We start from the raw sequence: 17,976 nt of genomic DNA on the forward strand, positions 1-17,976 counted from the left end.
CCGTGAGTCGGTCGGCGTTGTCTCCCCAACAGCACACACTCTCCACAAGGGCCTGGGCCTCATCTGCTTTGTGCTTGCTTGTCTCCCCAGCGCCTGGAGCCGAGGGGATACATAGTAGGCCTTGAATTAATGGCCTTCCCGCCCCACGCCTCACCCCTCCTCCTGACTGCTATGTCTGCCTCGCCTGTGCCCATTGTCTGTGACCTTGGAACAGCATCCCCACCCCTGGCCCCCTGCTCTTTCCTTCCCAAGAGCATGTAGGGGGTTCTTCCCCTGCTCCCTACTCCCTCCCTCCCTGGAGCCAATCACACCTCCTCCCTGTGACCTTGGAGCACAAGACCCTTAACCCCATGCTCCCTTGGCTCGAGACCACGCGCAGACAGCAGGCTTGCTCCGCTCAATCACCTCACAAGGATGTACCCTCCATCTGCCTCTGCTGGCAGCAACCAGGGATGCGAAGGAGACGGGTCCTGCCCGGGAGGAGCTGAGGCCACATGAACAAGGGGACACCATCCTGGCACAGCCCATGACACCTGTCACTGAGCGTGGCTGGGTGGCACTAGCTCTCCGAAGCCCTATGGAGGACACGGTCGGGGGTGGAGGTGGGGGAACAGAGGGCCCAACACCCCACCTGAAGTCCGGGCCCTGACATCTGCAGACTGAACCCCTCTGAGCTCGGCCTGTACACAGCGGAGCGGGACTTAGCTGGGCTCAGTTCTCTGAACTGAAAAGGGCTTCGAGCTGACCCCTGGCCAGCCCTTGTCACAGAAGCATCGGGCTCCTGGTTCCCAGCCAGACCCCAAGCCCTCTAACCAGCACCCAGAGACCACTGCAGAGGAGCGGGTGCACACGTTAGTCACCAGCGTGGCCCAGCAGGTGGCACGACATCCGCGGGATGCAGCCCCAGCCCCTCAGCCTCCGCGTGCCTGGCACTTCCAGCTGCAACCCCAGGGCTGGGCCCAGCCCCCCAGGTTCGGGGCCCGTCCCTCTGCCTTGAGCTCCTCCCGGGGCTGGAACAGCCATCCACCTGGTGGGCGCTGCCCTTAGTTGCTGCAACTGCTCTTCAACATTCATGAGAGGAAAACTGAAACAGAAGAACAGAATAGAAAGAAAAACTGCCCTCCCTCCCACCACCCTGATTTCATTTCTCCGTTTGTGAGACCGCCCGTCTTTATCCAGATGTACATGTATTTCTATATCATTTATATCACTGTAACCAAAGTATACTTATAATTTTATGTTCTGCTATTTCATTTCCCATTACTCTGGAAGCAGCTTTCCATGTTGCTACAGAGCCTTCATATTTACCATTTATAATGACTAGTTAGTATTCTACTGAGTAGATAGCCTGTCATTTATTTTAACCATTCCCCTTCTGCTTGACATTTAGGCAATTTCCAGCTCCAACTCTAATTGGAGACGGAAGGCTGAGTCCCCTGTTAGAGATTTCAAAACGAATGGGATGATTCAGCCGTGTAGTGAGCATTCGTGGAGAACCTTCTACCTGTAGAGGACACGGAGGAAGCAAGTCACAGGGCCCTGCACCCACACCCCACACACAGGCACAACCACAAACCCACAGTCAGTCAGCGATCCCCTCACCAACCCGGTCCGTCCCCCTCCGGACGGCTGCACATACTTCCATGGCTCCCCATGACCGCCAGGGCAAGTAGAACCTCCTTAGCCTGGTGCCCCAGGGCCTGCCCTACCCCCCTTTGAAGCTCCTCTCTTCTCTCCCACCAGGTGGTTCATGCACCACCCCTGCCATCACCTCCCCCCTCCCCCCAGACCCAGTTACCCTCTCCTGCTTCAGGGCTTTGCAAACCCTTGTCACCCCTTCTTCCCCCTGCCTGGCCCACCCTTAGATGTTCTAAGGTGCCACTCGACATCCCCTGGTCCATGAAACCTTTCCTGGCTCCCCAGGGCCTGGCCTCCTCCTCTGAGCGCCGCAATGCCTGGGCTGACCTCTGCCTCAGCACTTAGCATCCTGCGTCAGTGGTGTGCTGCAAAAGGTAACAAGCGGCTCTCTGGGTGGGGTGCCTGAATTGTAGCATTGATCAGTTTCCATGGCGTAAATACCAAAGCTGATTCTGAGCCACCAAAGTGATGTCACTGGTCATGGAACTGGAAAGAGACGCCCAGTAACGTGCTGTTATGTAGTTATTTCCACCAGACAGATATGACGGTTGTAAATAGCCTGAGAAGCATGGATAATAGTAACAGGTAGTAAGACTTTTGAATGTTTATCATATTCCTCTCTAATATAATCTACCTAATTATAAGTTTATGTAATTTAGTTTTTAGTAACGACTTTAATTAACAACTAGCTCAGTGTTATGGGTTGAATTGAGCACCGGCCCCAAATTTATATGCTGAAGTCCCAACCCCCAATACCTCAGAAGTAATTAAGGTTAAATAAGATCATAAGGATGGCCCTGACCCAATCTGACTGGTGTCCTTTTAAGAAGAGATTAAGACACACACGTAGACCGAGGGTTGGCCACGTGAGGACACAGTATGGAGGTGGCCGTCCACAAGCCAAGGAGAGAAGCCTCAGGAGAAACCAAACCTACTGACACCCTGATCTCGGACTTCCAGCCTCCAGAGCTGGGAGAAAATAAGCGTCTGTTGTGTAAGCCACCCAGTCTGTGGTACTTTGTTATGGTGGCCCTAGCAAGCTAATACACTCCAAAAATTCCTGAAAATTTAATAACCAGCTCTTGAGTGGGTACTTGCTGGCTCCAGCCCACCACTACTGACCATCTACCACTTTCCCGTTTCCTGACTCGACTGTAGATCTCTCAAGAGCAAGGTCCTGTCTCACTCAGAGGACGTCAAATGCTTTCTAGATAGGGCCAAAGAGAAAATATTTCAGCTCTATGCACCACGCAGCCTCTGTCGCAATACATAAACAAGTAATGTGGCCGTGTGCCGGTGGAACCATCCATGGGTGCTGAAATGTGGATTTCACATGATCTCCATGCATTATGAAATAGTATTCTTTTGATACATTCTTCAACATTTTTAGCTCAGAGTCTGTAAAAACAGGCAGCGAACCAGATTTGGCCCCGGGGGCCTGGTTTTCTGACCCCTGGCCCTCGGAACGCCCCTCCGCCAGCAGAGGGAGGAGGGCTCGGTTAATGTTTGACGATCCAGGGAGTGTTGGAACGAAGGGCCGCCAGCCAGCTCGCAGGCTTGGCATTTCAGTCGGCCAAGTTCCCTTCCAGGCAATGTCAGGAATCTTTTTTTTTTAATGCAAAATGTTTTTCTAATATGCCAAGGGAAGAAGAGCTTTCTGAAACGTAAATCAAATCTGTCTCTGCGAGGCAGACCCATCCCCTCTTTGCTGCCTCTAATATTCTAAATGATCTCTTAGAAAGAAAATGCAGTGCCTTTTCCATTAATAGCTTCTGTTTACCGAGCGTCTCAAAAATGTGCCAAATCAAACCGGTGGAGACAGAACTACGGATCACTGGTTCCCAGGGCTGGGGGTTGGAGGGGAAACCGGGAGGGACTGCTGATATGTATGGAGTCTCTTTATAAAGTGGGTTGTGGTGATGGTTACACAAGTCTGTAGTAGCCTAAAAACCATCGACACTGTATCTCCATAAAGCTGTTTAAAAAATACACCGGGCACTATAGTCACCGAGTTCTCACGGTGACAATTTCTAAAGCCAGTCTTTGCTGCCACTGTCCCTGCAGTGACAGAAACAGGCTCGCTGAGGTGAGGAAATGCAGCTCAGCAACTGCAACCCGTGTGGGATTGGCCCAAGGCAGGCTGGAGCAGCCCAGGGCGCCCATCCGCAAGCCTTCCGAAGCAGGAGCACGTCCTGGGGTCCTGCAGGAGAGGCTGCCCACCCCAAGGGGAAGGAGGGAAGGCACAGCCAGACCTCACACAGGCAGCCATGCCCCCAGGCGCTTTCTGGAAACAGCTGGAACCTTGCCATTTTCCACCTCCAAGGTCACTTGCTGCTCCCACTCACCCTGTTACTAAGTCCCTGAGTGCCCGGCTCTCTCCTCAGCCTTCCTGGTGCCATGCAGGGCGCGTCGCTGCAACCTTACTTTTGGAGACTTGGGCAGAAGCCAGCCGGCAGTGGTTCCCCGGGTCCAAAGCCTGGGCTGTTGATGAACTTCTCTGATTTACAGACAAAACAGGGGAGGCTCCTGCCCAGGCAGACCACAGGGCCACGGGGACAAGGACAAGGCAGAGAGTAGCCTCCCCCCCCGCCACCCCGTGCCAGGCATACAGGGAAAGCAGGACAAGGGGAGCGAGGACACAGTCCCCTGGACAAGGGTACTTGGGCAGCAGGAGCAGCTCCAAAAGCGCTTCCTCGGGACCGGTGTGGAGGCCTGGGTGCCTCATAAAGGGGAACAAGAGTTCCCAAGTAGTAAAGGGACAAGAGGGTGGCCATGGGGCCAGGACACCTGAGTTCAGGTCCTGGTTGGCCACTGTTTATCCACGTGCTTTCCCCAGCAAGGCATGTGACCTCCCTGTGCCTCAAGGCCACATCTGTAAAATGGGTCTAATCCTCACTGCCCCAGGGTGATTGTGGATCAGATGAACTCAGGGCTGTGAGTTGTTGTGAATTCATTGGCTTACTTAAGTGAATAGTTTGGGGTGTGGACTTCAGGTATGGCTGGATCAAGGAAATGAAGTCATGAGGACTCCGTTTCTCTGTAAATCAGCCCTCTTTTCCCGTGTGTGGGACCCACTGTCCATACAAGCCTACTTCATGGTTGTAGGGTGGCTGCAGCAGCCCCAGACGCTCTGTATCCTAAACTCCAAGGCCAGGGGAAAACAGGGCCGCCCCTAGCCCAAACCAAACTCGAGTCCTAAAGCCTGGCTCTGGTTGGCAGTAACCAGGTCCTCCGTGCAGGCAGCCTGGAACTCCAGTGGCTGCGGTCAAGGTACTTTTTTTTTTTTTTTTTAATTATTAGCACCTTTAATTATTATTTATTTATTTATTTGTCTGTGTTGGGTCTTCGTTTCTGTGCGAGGGCTTCCTCTAGTTGCGGCAAGCGGGGGCCAGTCTTCATCGCGGTGCGTGGGCCTCTCACTATCGCGGCCTCTCTTGTTGCGGAGCACAGGCTCCAGACGCGCAGGCTCAGTAATTGTGGCTCACGGGCCCAGTTGCTCCGCGGCATGTGGGATCTTCCCAGACCAGGGCTCGAACCCGTGTCCCCTGCATTGGCAGGCAGATTCTCAACCACTGCGCCACCAGGGAAGCCCGGTCAAGGTACTTTTGATTGTGGGCAACAGGGGTCAGTCTGGCGGGAAGAGGGGGTAGCGAGCCTTTCCAAGGCCCTACCCACTCCCGAAGCAGATTCCATCTTCCTAGAGCCAGGAGGGACGGCAACTCCCCTCCCCATTCTCCGCCCAATTCAGAGGGTGCAGAGTTACAGGCCTTCTCTGGGTCTCAGGCAACCTCGGGCAGGTCCTTCGAACCCTCAGGTCAAGCACACCCAGCAAGGCTCAGCCGCAACCCCCAAACTAAGAGGGTCCTGGTCTCCATAGCCTCGTGTGTCGAGCACCAGCCCCGCATGTCTCTTCACATGCTACCACCTGGGCCTCAAGCCCTCACCTGGTTTGCCCCCAGGTCAGTGCGGCCAAATTGCAAAACTCACACTGCTCACATCACGAGCGGCCACTAGGTCACACCTGCCCAGCCCCCACTGGTCCCAGAACCTCGCTCTGAGGTACCACCTGGACATGGGAGGATGAGGCATCCTTGGACTTGGACTGTGAAGACGAGTCAATGCTGGGAAATTGCATTACTACCTTGACGTTGTCCATTCCATGAAAACCCCCATTCTACCCTCCACATCTGACCTATTTCCCACCTACTTTCGGATAATTCCTTCAGCTACACCCCTTCAGGTCACTAACTCATCAGCTGTGTCTAATCTTACTAAGCAGGATATTTTCTAAAGCTCTAAGAGCTTGTATTCCAGTAGTGTTGTATTCCTAGATATTCTAGCTGGTTCTTTTTAAAAATCTGCCTATTATTTCTTTACAGTTCTGTTCCTTGGGGTTTGATTCTTTTTTAACATCTTTACTGGAGTATAATTGCTTTACAATGGTGTGTTAGTTTCCGCTGTATAACAAAGTGAAGCAGCTATACATATACATATATCCCCATATCTCCTCCCTCTAGCATCTCCCTCCTACCCACCCCTCTAGGTGCCTCTCTCACTTCGTCCCAGTATACCCTCCCCCCTCCCCGTGTCAAGTCCATTCTCTACGTCTGCGTCTTTACTCCTGTCCCGCCCCTAGGTTCTTCAGAACCATTTTTTGTTTTTTAGATTCCATATATATGTGTTAGCATACAGTATTTGTTTTTCTCTTTCTGACTTCATTTTTTTTCTTTGATCACACATTATCTTATGAACCTAAGTTCTTGAGATTTTTATACCCATCGTTCCTACAATCATGTGGTTTGTTTCCTTGCACGTTTTGTAACGTGGGAATCATGCGCAGTTTGGTTGGGAGTATGTATCTCCCGTGAGTTCCTAGACCACAAGTCTGAGAAGCTCAGGCCTACCTAGGGTTTTGATTTTTTCAGAGCCCAGAAAGATGAACACCCTCAACCTCTCCCCCAGGACTGGTGGGATTATTTCTTAGTCTCCATTTCATCCAGGGTCCTGCTTTGTGCAGCTGTTTTGGTTCTAACTCCCCCTAGTACAGATTAATCCCTCCCTCCAAACCTGAGGGTGTTTGGTCCTTCACCCTCTGATTTCTCTAAGGGACTAATAACCACCCCAAGGGCTGCTCCAAGCACAGGCTCCCATGGCCACTGTCTTTGTTCCCAGCATCTGAGAATCCCCCTTTCTCAGGAAGTCATTAACCCATTTAACTTTTGTTATTTATTATTGGGAGGTGTCTGAAGCAGGAGGGTTTTTAGGGCACCTTAGCCCACCATCTTGCTGGAGCCACTCTAGTCTTCAGAACCAAGCTAAGGAGGTTGTGGTTACTGAATCCACTCCAGGGAATGACAAGGCGACATCACTGACTGTGTTCTTTCCCAAGTGCCCGGAGAGTACACCAACACCAGGAGGGGTAGTCCCCTCTACAGAAGGGGAGAGGGTTGGGTGAGGGGGTGCCTATCAAAGTCTTCTCTGGTTTGAATGGGCCAAGCCATGCAATCCTGTAGCCTCAAAGCTGCAGCCACTCACTGCGGGGCTGGGACCGTCTTGCTCTGCAGAGTTACACCGTTATCAGGATCTCCGGAACCACAGTGAAGAGTCACTCAGCTCGCTGGCCAGATGGCACTTACAAATACCCATCTAGTTCCGGCTTTGCGAGGAGCCAGTCTTCAGGCTGGATCCCAGGCCAGGCAGTGCCTGGCAGGCAAAGGAAGGCTCTCACCGCTCTGCTATGGGCAGCCGGACTTGGCCACACCACGTGAGCAGAACCCCAGGGCTCAGGTGTGATGAAATGTGCCTCCTGCGTAAGTGCCGGGGCTCTATGCCTCTGGAGCCCAAATCAGAAAGCACATCCAGCTAAAACTGAGAAGTGGGATCCAGGCACTGGGTTTCTTAAAGCCTGTGAACGACCATAATGCACATCCAGAGCTGAAAACCACTGGTTTGAACCGTGTAGGAGTCCATCCCAATCTCCAGTGTCCGAGAACCTCCCAAGGTGAACTTGTTAAAACTGTGGGCTCCCTAGTGTCACCCCAAGATTGATTCAGCAGGTCTGGGATGGGGCCCCCGAGCCTTTAATACCAGAGGCAATTCAGACTCAGTGGTCTGACCACACTAACTCTGACGCAGGCCCTCCAAGTGAAGTATGGAGATGTGTCTGAGAAAGAGCACGGGCATCTGGCACAGGCAGATGGATGGTAAGAAAAAACATGACCTTGGGCTGCCCACTGGGAGGCTGTTCTAATAGCTGATGATCCTTAGAGCACGGCTGCCTGGAAAGTACCCAATGGTGCCACCAACCCAACACTATGAATCGAATAATAAAGGCACTCAGTGCCCACAAGACTCCTCCAGGACACAGCACACTTCTACCCAAGACACTATCCACCCCAAATACCAGCTCAAATTAATCGCATCCACCAGCCACTCCCTGAGGGCCCGATCCTTGGAGGCTGTGTGCTCCGAGATAGGGAGTGGCTAAAACTTGTGCCTTCTAAGTGAACATTCTCCTTCATCGAAGAAACAGGACCCTTAATGCAACAGAGCAGGAAGGCAGGAGCAGATCAGTAAGATTCACCCCCCATCCCCACCTCTACCAGGAAAAGCTTCCCACCCACTTACATTCCCTGCGGCGCCTTCCCTGCTTTGGCTCTGGAACTGCATCACCATCTAACACCAGGATTTACTTATGCATCCAGCTTCCTCCTTGAGTAAACCTAAACCGCACAGGGCGGGCTGCGTCCTCTGTCCCACCTCCGACAGAGAACGGTGCCCAGCAAGACAGCTGCTGTTCGCTGGGTGAATAACTGCACATCCCAAGTGATGACACACAATGAATAATTTGCTAATTGGGGAATGGACAGGTGAAGGTGGGTGGGATCGCCCCAGGAAAGGGCACTTATAGACAAGAGGGACCAACCCGAGCCCCTGTAGGTCAGTGTGTGGCAAATGCTCCGGGGCATCATCTTTCAAGTGAACCTGTTTCCCACATACCTTGGGCCAGGACAGGCATGAGGAAAGCCCCCTCCCCAGAACTGCTAAAAGCAAATGAACTCCTATTCAGTATTTATGAAAACTTCCTGTTTTTTTCTTCCTGAATTGAAATGCAAATTTCATCAAGGAACTGACATGAGAACGGTTTTATTTAAATCATTGACACTTGTGCAGTACTCGATATTAGGACTTTGAAATGCTTTAGACAAACTCTGTTTCCCTTTAAACAGATTAAAAAACCGAATCTTAGCTGGCAGAAGTTAGTGCTTGTATCACACAGCTAATGGGAGGTAGAATCCTAAAATCTGCTTCCAAGTGCCACCTGCACCTGACAATGCCAGGCAAAGTGTTTATTTTTGTGTTGTACAAGTGTAAGGACCATAAAATCTAGATTAACTTTATAACAATAATTTAAAAGGTAGAAAAGGGTCCCATACTACACAAATTTTTAAATTGACTATTTTACCATTTATATTAATACAATAAATGAAGAAAACTGACAGTAGAACAGGCCAGTGGTCAGCCAACACACAACACAATGTGTTAACAAACATGGCCAAAGGATCGGTGTGTGTCATGCACTACCTTCCACGTAACATCTTTTTTGGAGGGGTCAGGGAACATAAAGGCAGATTGACTCAAACTAGCCTTATTAAATATATCTATTTAAAGTTTATACTTTCTTCTGAAATTAATATTTGAGTGGAACATGTGTTAATTATTCACATAACACTAGCTTTCTGCTGAAGTTTAAGAATCCAGTAGCTGATGTTCACATTTAGGCAAATTCTAGGAGCAATTGCACTAAACAATATCCACTCAATCAATTATGAACTGCAAAATAATACTGGGTAATTATTTCAAAGTATGAACTACAGATATGATATAAAAAAAATATAGTAGAACAACTTTCTAACTTAAAAGTACAAATGGTTAAGTCAACAGTACCTACTTACACACAAATTAAACAAAATCAGAATAAACACTCAACTTTTAGGAGAAGCAGTTTCAGTCCTGGTTTTACCACTTAATAGGAGAAAGATCTTACGTGGGTCCTTTCATTCAAGGATGATTTGAAAACCAATTTACAAAGTTAATATCTTGGATCCCAGCTAGGAAGACTCTTCAAGGATCTTTCATACTAACTTGAAGTTGGGGGACATACAATTTGAGAAATTAAATAATACCGCCCCTCATGCACTCCCAGGTTACCCACAGTGAGTCTGGATCACACTTCAGTTCCTAATGACCTAAGTTAAGAGTCTCCTTTCTCCACATCTCTTATCCCGCAATACTCAACATGGGCTACAGAACCCAAAACCAACCTGTGTTCTATGTGGCACCACCTGGCTGATACTGATACCTAAGTGTGCACAGGATTGAGTTTAAAAGCTCTTCAATTCATCAAAGAAAAGAAAGAATAAAAATAACACCCTTAGTTTACACAGGCTTAACCTACTTTGATCACCTAGTAAATCTTGAATTGGCTCCCGTTAGTGGTAAACAGAATACTTTTTGTATTTGGTGTAGAAACCAACAAATTTAGGTTAAATCAAGCCTTCACCCTGACAGTACAAACTATGTTTATTTGTGTGTAAAGTGCCAGTTTTATATACAAATCATAAGTAAACTTTAAAATCTGCTTTAAAATCTGAAGCAGTGAGTCTGATGTCTTCCTACTGCCTCGTGGTAGTAACTGTTTAATCCTGCTGGATCAAACTTGCTTGACTCCCCACACTTTGAGGCCAAGGAAGGTGCTGTTAAGAGCCAGGGTGAAGTCATGCACAGCCAGCCTGCTTGCAAACGCCAAACATGGACAAGATCTTTCGTAAGAATCCCAGTAGCTTCTGTCTACGCTTTCAATCTAGGTGACCCCACTAGCATTAACAGGATTGATTTTGAGGTAGCTACACAGTTTTAAACATACCATTAATGAACATTATGGGCGATTTATGGTGTAGCTGGTTAATACAGTTCAAGTAGCTGATTTTTTTCTCTTTTGATGAGAAGGAAAAAAAGAAAAATCAGCAAAATAAGAGCACATCTTCAGTTCACTTAGAAGTCAGCATCCAAGGTAAAGGAATTCTCTGTCGGACTGGACATCACTCCCATCCTCTGATACTCGCCTACTCTCTTCTCAAAGAAGTTAGTCTTCCCTTCCAGTGAAATATTCTCCATAAAGTCAAATGGATTTTCTACTCTGAAAACCTGAAAAGGTTCACAGCAAAATATAAATACAGAGCACCAGTTTCAGAAAGAACCAGAGGGCTACCCACAATACTTTACCTTGCTAAAACCCAGCTCCAGCATAAGTCTGTCTGCCACGAATTCGATGTACTGCTTCATCAAAGTGCAATTCATCCCAATGAGCTTCACTGGCAGGGCCTCCGTGAGGAACTCCTAGGGACCAGAACACAGCTTCTCAATAAAACAGAAGCATCAAGAGGTCCTCTAGCAAGCACGAGGCCTCCACACGTCACCCACCTGTTCTATCCTAACTGCATTGACGATTATTTCTTTGACTCTCTGCTCCGAAGGTTTGTGTAGCAGGTGTCTGAACATCAGGCAGGCAAAGTCACAGTGTAAACCCTAGAAGAAAAGGTTTAATGTCACTATCAAACCAGCAGACTTCTAGCATTAACGTGGAATAGGAAACTGCTTTATGATGGTCTGTATTCTCCTTATACATCTTGCGTGGCCAGACTAAGAGCATTTTAACTGTGGAAGGGAAGGTGACTCAGCTGCTGTGTCACCTAGGCAGGCTCGGTCCCACCCAGGGGCCTTAGGGCTGCCCCCTAGAGGACAGCAGGCCAGGTCTGGTCCTCGCTGCTCTGTGTGGTGGCAAAGGACTGGGCAGAACTTGCACTCAGAGCATTCTTTCTACAGCCCTGAGCTCTACTGTTGCCACTACTCCCAGCAGGAAAACTCTGACTAGGCTAGTTAGTTTTTAGATTTAAAACCTAATGTCTGGGAAATCGGGAATGCAATTTCGAGTGAATCAAGTCTGCAAGTCTTAGTGCATTAAACCCCAATGCTGGGCTGCCCTGGTGGCGCAGTGGTTAAGAATCCACCTGCCAATGCAGGGGACGTGGGTTCGAGCCCTGGTCTGGGAAGATCCCACACACCGCGGAGCAGCTAAGCCCGTGCGCCACAACTACTGAGCCTGTGCTCTACAGCCCGCGAGCCACAATTACCGAAGCCCGCGTGCCACACTACTGAAGCCCGTGCGCCTAGAGCCCGTGCTCTGCAACAAGAGAAGCCACCGCAATGAGAAGCCCGCGCACCAGAACGAAGAGTAGCCCCCGCTCGCCTCAACTAGAGAAAGCCCGCGCGCAGCAACGAAGACCCAATGCAGCCAAAAAATAAATTAAATTAAAAAAAAAAAATCCCAATGCTGGTGGGACTTACACTAGAACATCTGGGCACCTTCACTTTTCCCTCTGCACTTTAACCCAAGTGCATTCAAAGACATATACTGGACCAGAATAGATTCATTGAGATGCTCACCAACTAACTTTGAAGTACAATAGGATCACACAGAAGACCAGGTAGAAATAATAAAACTTCCCCTAAAAAAAAATCCCATCACCTATAGAGCAATATCTATGTATACTGAGAATATGAGTAAAGTAATTTCAGCAAATTATCTAAAGTATTTCATTCTCTGCCAAGTATATATATGGTTGAAGCCACTTGTTAAATGTACATTTAAGGCAATCTGACATCTTGGGTTCCTTCCAGTGAACACAGGGCTGTAGGTGTTTGGGGTGCAGGTCAGCCTGTTATCTGAACTAGACTCACCTCGTCTCTGCTAATAAGTTCATTGGAAAATGTGAGGCCGGGCATCAGACCTCGTTTTTTGAGCCAGAATATCGATGCAAAAGAACCAGAAAAGAAGATTCCTTCCACTGCGGCAAAGGCTACGACACGTTCTCCTAGAGTTAACGCCAAAATATTTCTAGTGAGTTTCTGTTTGTGTTCATAGCAACAAACCAGTAACATCACTTAGAAAACGAAGCTCAGGGGTAAGTAGGGCCAAGGCATCCTTACCATACGTCGCCTCTTTGTCCCCGATCCAGCACAAGGCCCAATCTGCCTTCTTCTTTACACAAGGCATTGTCTCAATAGCGTTGAAGAGAAATTCCCTGTAGGCACACAGACATCAGCAATTCCGGCAGAGACCTCCTATCCTAAGCTTCTGGCTAAGAGCATTGGGACCAAGGCCAATTTGGGATTCAAACTGAAATGTTTTCTCTTTACTTGTTTGCTTTTTCCTCCAGTGTTTTCAAAAATCTCAACATTCATTTAGTTTATGTTAATGCAAATTTAGGTATCCATTCATTCACACTGAGCCCCAAGATCTAGTAACATGAAAACTCAGTCTATTACACCAAGAGCATTTTATTGGCTTAATTATTTCAAGTCCAGGTCATGACAAGGTTCACAGGCCCTACCTTTAACTTCGAAGAACTATAAAATCTTAACTGCTAGGACTGTTTAAGCTATGCTGACCATTATCTCCCTAAATAGGTGCCCACACTCTTATCATTGTGCCAATTATTTGGGCCCCAAATGCCACAAGTATATAATAAAGCAATTAAAGCCAATAAACTAAACAACCTGAGATTGCTTCCAGCTATAATTCTATGTTACAATGTGGATCCCAGGTCAGAAAAGCAAATCAATTGGCCCTACACTTACCTGGGTCTTCCTTATTACTCTCTTCCTCCCCATCCCCACCTTGGGAGTCTACAGATTCCCCAGCCCAGCCTCTTCCTTCCCAGATGACCTTGTTTTCTGAAGCCAAGGTCATCAGGCCATTGGGTTCCTTTCATTCTCTTTCCATGTCAACCTGGGTCTTGCCTCTCCCTAGCTTTCAAAACTCAACCACCAGGCCTTCCTGATCCTACCCGTTCCGATAATGTATCCCAATCATGCCCCTACCTTTACTTTCTTTTTTCATTTCTGTCTACAAACATGTTCAAATCTTTTTACCCCCAATGAGTCTCCTCAATCCTGCTAGGCCTTCAAGTCACTACTCATTTTCCCTCTTCACTTTCATCCAAGTCATCTACAAGAGGCTACTCTTCAGCTTCACCACTTCTGTTCTACACAGGCTCTTGTCCTGAAGCTGACCTTAGTATCTAGACTACTCAAACGACCATTTCTAACTCTCCCCTCCCTTCCAGTCAACCTTGAACATGTAAAATAGGCCCGAGGCTACCTATATTTCTCCTCTATTATCCTCCAGTATAAACTATCATTTCAGGCAAACAGCTGTGTGCCTAAATTAATCTCATGGTTCACGGCTGCCTCTGCACTATTATGTAATTCCTCTACTTATACTCCTAGGTCTTATTTTTTATGTTATGTTACAGCCCCTTAAGAGGCAGGTTTTATGTTCTACTTTGCATCCTCCGCCCTCTCCACCCCTGCCCCAGGCTCAAGTTGTAGGCTGACAGATTTGCCAGACGTGAAAACTATCAGACCTAGGTTTTAGGGCATCAGACACAGCCTCTAGGGATGTTTTTTTCAGAAGGCATTAGGTTGGACATTCAGCAGTATATTTCCACCTCTATAAAATGGAGTAACCTCATAACTTTGTTTTTAAGTGATTGGCTAGTAAAGTGAATTCAGGCCTCTTCTTCGGAGCAGACAGGACCATGGGTGCTAGGAATTTCTTTGACTTGGTCATTTTAGAGTCATTCTTCTATCCCTATACGATTTCAAAAAGTAACAATTGGTAATCCTAAATGTGTTGGCATATCACCACCCAAATACTCACCTTTCTTTGGAATCTTTAATGTAAGTGTCAATGAGGAGACTATACATTTCAGAATGGATGTTTTCCATGGCAATTTGGAAGCCATAGAAACAACGGGCTTCCGTAATCTGAACTTCTTGGCTAAACCGCTCCACCTAGTGGTAAAACACAAAGGTCAGTTTAAGGAAAATCTACCAGCAGCACCTCAGTCAATGAACACTGGCTGCGCCACACTTCCTCTTTTGTATCATCATAAGGTAGAAATAGCAATTCATTCTTCTTAATTCATTGCAAGGAGGGCGCACTCAACAAGACATACAGGCAACCAAATTATTAGAACAGCCACAAGAAGGAGAGCAAACAGCTAGCTACCAGTGCTGTGGATCTATTACTACCACTTAACATTGTCTGTGAGCTTCTCTACAGTTGGGGGAAAAAATACCGTCAGGAAGAAATAACTGCAAAGTATATTATAGGACAGGAAATGCCGTGGAATATAAATACTAGCTTACAGACATATACACATTCAGTGTGGAAAAATTTAAAAGACGAAAAAAGAAAATTATTAGTTCTCTTAAGTCTTGAAATGCATAAAAGTAGACTTTCTTTTTGGAAACTCACCAGGTTTTCATTTACTATGCCATCACTTGCTGCAAAGAAAGCCAGAACATGCGAAATGAAATATCTCTCCTCGGGCTTCAGGGCTTCCCAGTGCTGAATGTCCTTGGAAAGGTCCACCTGGAGTACAGAAGTTCACAAGGGGTTCAAACGTGCAGGACCTCACACATATGCGTAATTCTTCAAGTCTACTAGTATCGCTTGATTAATATACCCCTCATGCACTTTGCCAGTGAGAACAACTAATATTCTCCCTCTGTGGGCAAGCATTCCCGAGAGGAACACGAGGAAAGCAAAGCACATTTCAAACAAGTTATAACCGGCACTGCAGGGGTCTTCCTCTAGAGTTAGGGGCAATGCTTCCAACTGTCTTTTAAGTCTCCTAGTTCCTGAATCCGATTACCTCCTCAGCTGTCCAAAAGGAAGCCTCAGCTTTCTTATACATCTGCCAAATATCATGGTATTCGATAGGAAAGATGACAAAGCGGCGGGGGTTTTCTTTCAGAAGTGGTTCCTCCTCCACACTGGGGGCAGATAGCTTAGGGTTCTGCTGGGGGAGAAAGGAAGGAAAATGTTAAGTATAGGGCGAACCACGAAATTGTCATTTTTTTTTAAGCAAAGTATGTCCAATTATCGGGAATTTCATGCGGTTTAATGTATGTCGGTTGTCACACATGGGTCTGTACGTAACAGAGCAGGACTCTAGTAGAGACATAATAGGAAAAGGTCCAGATGTGTAAAGTAGTAAAGGATCGGGAAGAGGCTTTGGCGGGAAAGGAGCGCGGGCCCGGGAGGGGGTAGTGTCTGAGAGGAGACAATGCGGCTTTGGCGCCAAGAGCCGGCTCCTCCTGCACCGCCGTCCTGCAGCGCCCCCTCGCCGGGCGCCCCCAGCCCGCCCACTCACCGGCTCGGCGGGCTCCTGGAAGATCCTCCTCGCGGTCTTGCTGGCCAGTACGCGGGTCCCGCTGAGGGACGGGGGCTGCAGGGAGACGCGTGGTGAGAGGCCTGCCCGCGCCCTACAGGACCCCGCCGCCCTGCCCCGCCCCTCGCCCCTGCGCGCTCACAGTGTTCTCCTTGTCCGCCAGGCTGAGCCCCTTCATAGGCGAGAGCTGGAGGGGATGCTGCTGCTGCGGGTCAGCGATGGTGGCGAGCGGGACGCGGACGGAGAGCATGGCTGCGTACGGCTCGGTGAGGTGGGGTTGCGCGCAGGTCCTGGAAGGCCCCGCACGGCGGCGCCGGGAATTTAAACCATCCCGCATAGGCGTGCGCAGTGGGCGTGGCCGCTTCCCCATTGGATGGATGCCGGCCGCTGGTCACGCCTCCCGTAGCAGATTCCGGCGCCGCCCGCGAACGCCGGTCGGCCCTCCTCTCCTGGGACCCTCGGGACCTACCCCTCCCGGGCCTCTGTGGGCCGCAGGCTGCGCTGGGGGCGCCACCGCCCATATCCCTGAGAGCCCCATCGGACAAAGGCTGCAGGCCCTGCGCGCTCCGGTGGCCCTGGCGCGCGCGGGCACTCGCTCGTACCGGAAAGGTTTGGGATTGAATGAAGCAACGCGATTGGAGCCCGCCCGCCGGAGAGCGGGAGAGGATTCCCCACCCTGCCGAGCCCCACCTCTCTGAAAACGTCTCTTGAACCCGTTTCGCGGTTCCGGGTAAATGGTTTTGCAAATGAGGTCGGTGCAAATGCCTGTACAAAGCCCCTGGCTGCGAGGGAACGTGGCTGCGGCGATTTAGATACGTGTACCTGGGCGGGGGTGCAAGCAGGGTCCCTGAGGTCGGGCAAATGTGTGGGGTAGTCGGTGGTGACCGTACTGTCAAACGGTTAGGGGCGCGGGCTGCTGAGTCACTAGGACACGTCATCTGACAAAGATTTGGTGCCCTCGTCGGTAAAATGGGCCTCGTAGCCATACCTGACCTGTGGGATTACTAATAAAATGAAAGGATTAAATGAGATAATTCACGTAAAATGCGAAGTCCTTTGCAAACTTTCAAGTTAATAACAGAGAGAGGACCTTTGGTGCAGTTTCCCCCTGAAATCGTGTCTGCTGTCGGACCCCTGTCCTCTATGTCAACACTGTTTTAAAAATTGCAAACTGAGCAAAAATTCCTGAGAAAAAGTTCAGAGAATGATTGAAGAACTAGGAATTCATTTACTGCTTATTGGGCATCAAACACCCTAAAGGGGGGGGGGGGTTGAAAACCTCCATTCGGGTGAGGGTGGAGACACGAACTTAGTAACAGTTCTCATTTCACTTCGTACGCGGTCTTTCAGATTTGCCAGAGACTTCTGCTCTGCATCTGGCAAAACGCCAAAAATGATTGAGGAGAAAGAAGTGTTAAGATCCAGGAAAAAAATGATTAACCAGGAAAAGCTCCAACAGCTGTACACAGTCAGGGCTGTCTCTGAGTGAGACTGGCCTTTTTACAATGTCTTTTCTAGATATAATGCTTTAAAGAGGTGGGGGTAGAGAAGATACCCTCCCCACAGAGGTCTATTTCTCTTAAAGTACTGTGTTTAACGTATTCTCTAGCCTCAGAAGAAAGATCAATGACCATCACATCTCTTAGACAAAGCAACAACTAAAACTTTGGTCTACCGTCATTTGTTTTAAAGCAACTAGCAGACATTGTCAATTTCCCCTTCAGCATGCACCTCCAGAAAATGGATACTTTTATTGAAGATGTGATAATGGCTTTATCAGTCATAAAACTAACAAAACTATCAGTGATTCCTTGGTATCCGCTAATACCTAATTAACATCCAATTTCGGGTAATCAATACCCGACGTACTCCTTTGGGTTGCTGTCCCAGGCATCATGTACTTTTCAGCTCCTGCTACACTCTGTATGTACAGGAACTGTAAAGTATAACTCTGTGAGCCAGCCAGAAGCTATTACTTCACTTTCGGTTGAACTGCCATGAGGCAGGGGGTAAAAGCCGCCATCCTCCCCCTCAC

General features: G+C 48.7%; 1 protein-coding gene across 2 annotated transcripts; it reads right to left on the minus strand.

Annotated features, from left to right (window-relative positions):
* Positions 1–8,768: 8,768 nt before the first annotated feature.
* On the minus strand, positions 8,769–16,384 carry RRM2 (ribonucleotide reductase regulatory subunit M2). Of its 2 annotated transcripts, none has more exons than XM_082427079.1 (10): positions 16,084–16,381; positions 15,924–15,998; positions 15,423–15,566; positions 15,023–15,139; positions 14,423–14,556; positions 12,688–12,782; positions 12,439–12,572; positions 11,122–11,226; positions 10,924–11,037; positions 8,769–10,845 (listed from the first exon to the last, which is right to left on the minus strand). In XM_082427079.1, the coding sequence occupies exons 1-10, from the start codon at positions 16,309–16,311 to the stop codon at positions 10,693–10,695; spliced, it is 1,299 nt and encodes a 432-aa protein (XP_082283205.1). In that variant the 5' UTR covers positions 16,312–16,381; the 3' UTR covers positions 8,769–10,692. The 2 variants fall into 2 exon arrangements, with proteins under 2 accessions (XP_082283205.1, XP_082283204.1); XM_082427078.1 differs by having other exon boundaries at positions 10,559–10,845; positions 15,423–15,569; positions 16,084–16,384.
* Between the last annotated feature and the right edge of the window lie 1,592 nt (positions 16,385–17,976).

Source organism: Balaenoptera physalus, assembly GCF_965194825.1.
Source record: "Balaenoptera physalus genome assembly, chromosome: 15".
NCBI classification, from domain to species: domain Eukaryota; kingdom Metazoa; phylum Chordata; class Mammalia; order Artiodactyla; family Balaenopteridae; genus Balaenoptera; species Balaenoptera physalus.

Bases quoted from the DNA above. Each gene is read 5' to 3' on its own strand.
- RRM2 (XM_082427078.1), bottom strand. From the start codon at position 16,311: ATGGGGAAGCGGCCACGCCCACTGCGCACGCCTATGCGGGATGGTTTA. The intron at 12,573-12,687 runs GTAAGGATGCCT...CGTTAACTCTAG, and splicing joins GGACAAAGAGGCGACGTATG to GAGAACGTGTCGTAGCCTTT. The intron at 11,038-11,121 runs GTGGGTGACGTG...TCTGGTCCCTAG, and splicing joins ATGCAGTTAGGATAGAACAG to GAGTTCCTCACGGAGGCCCT.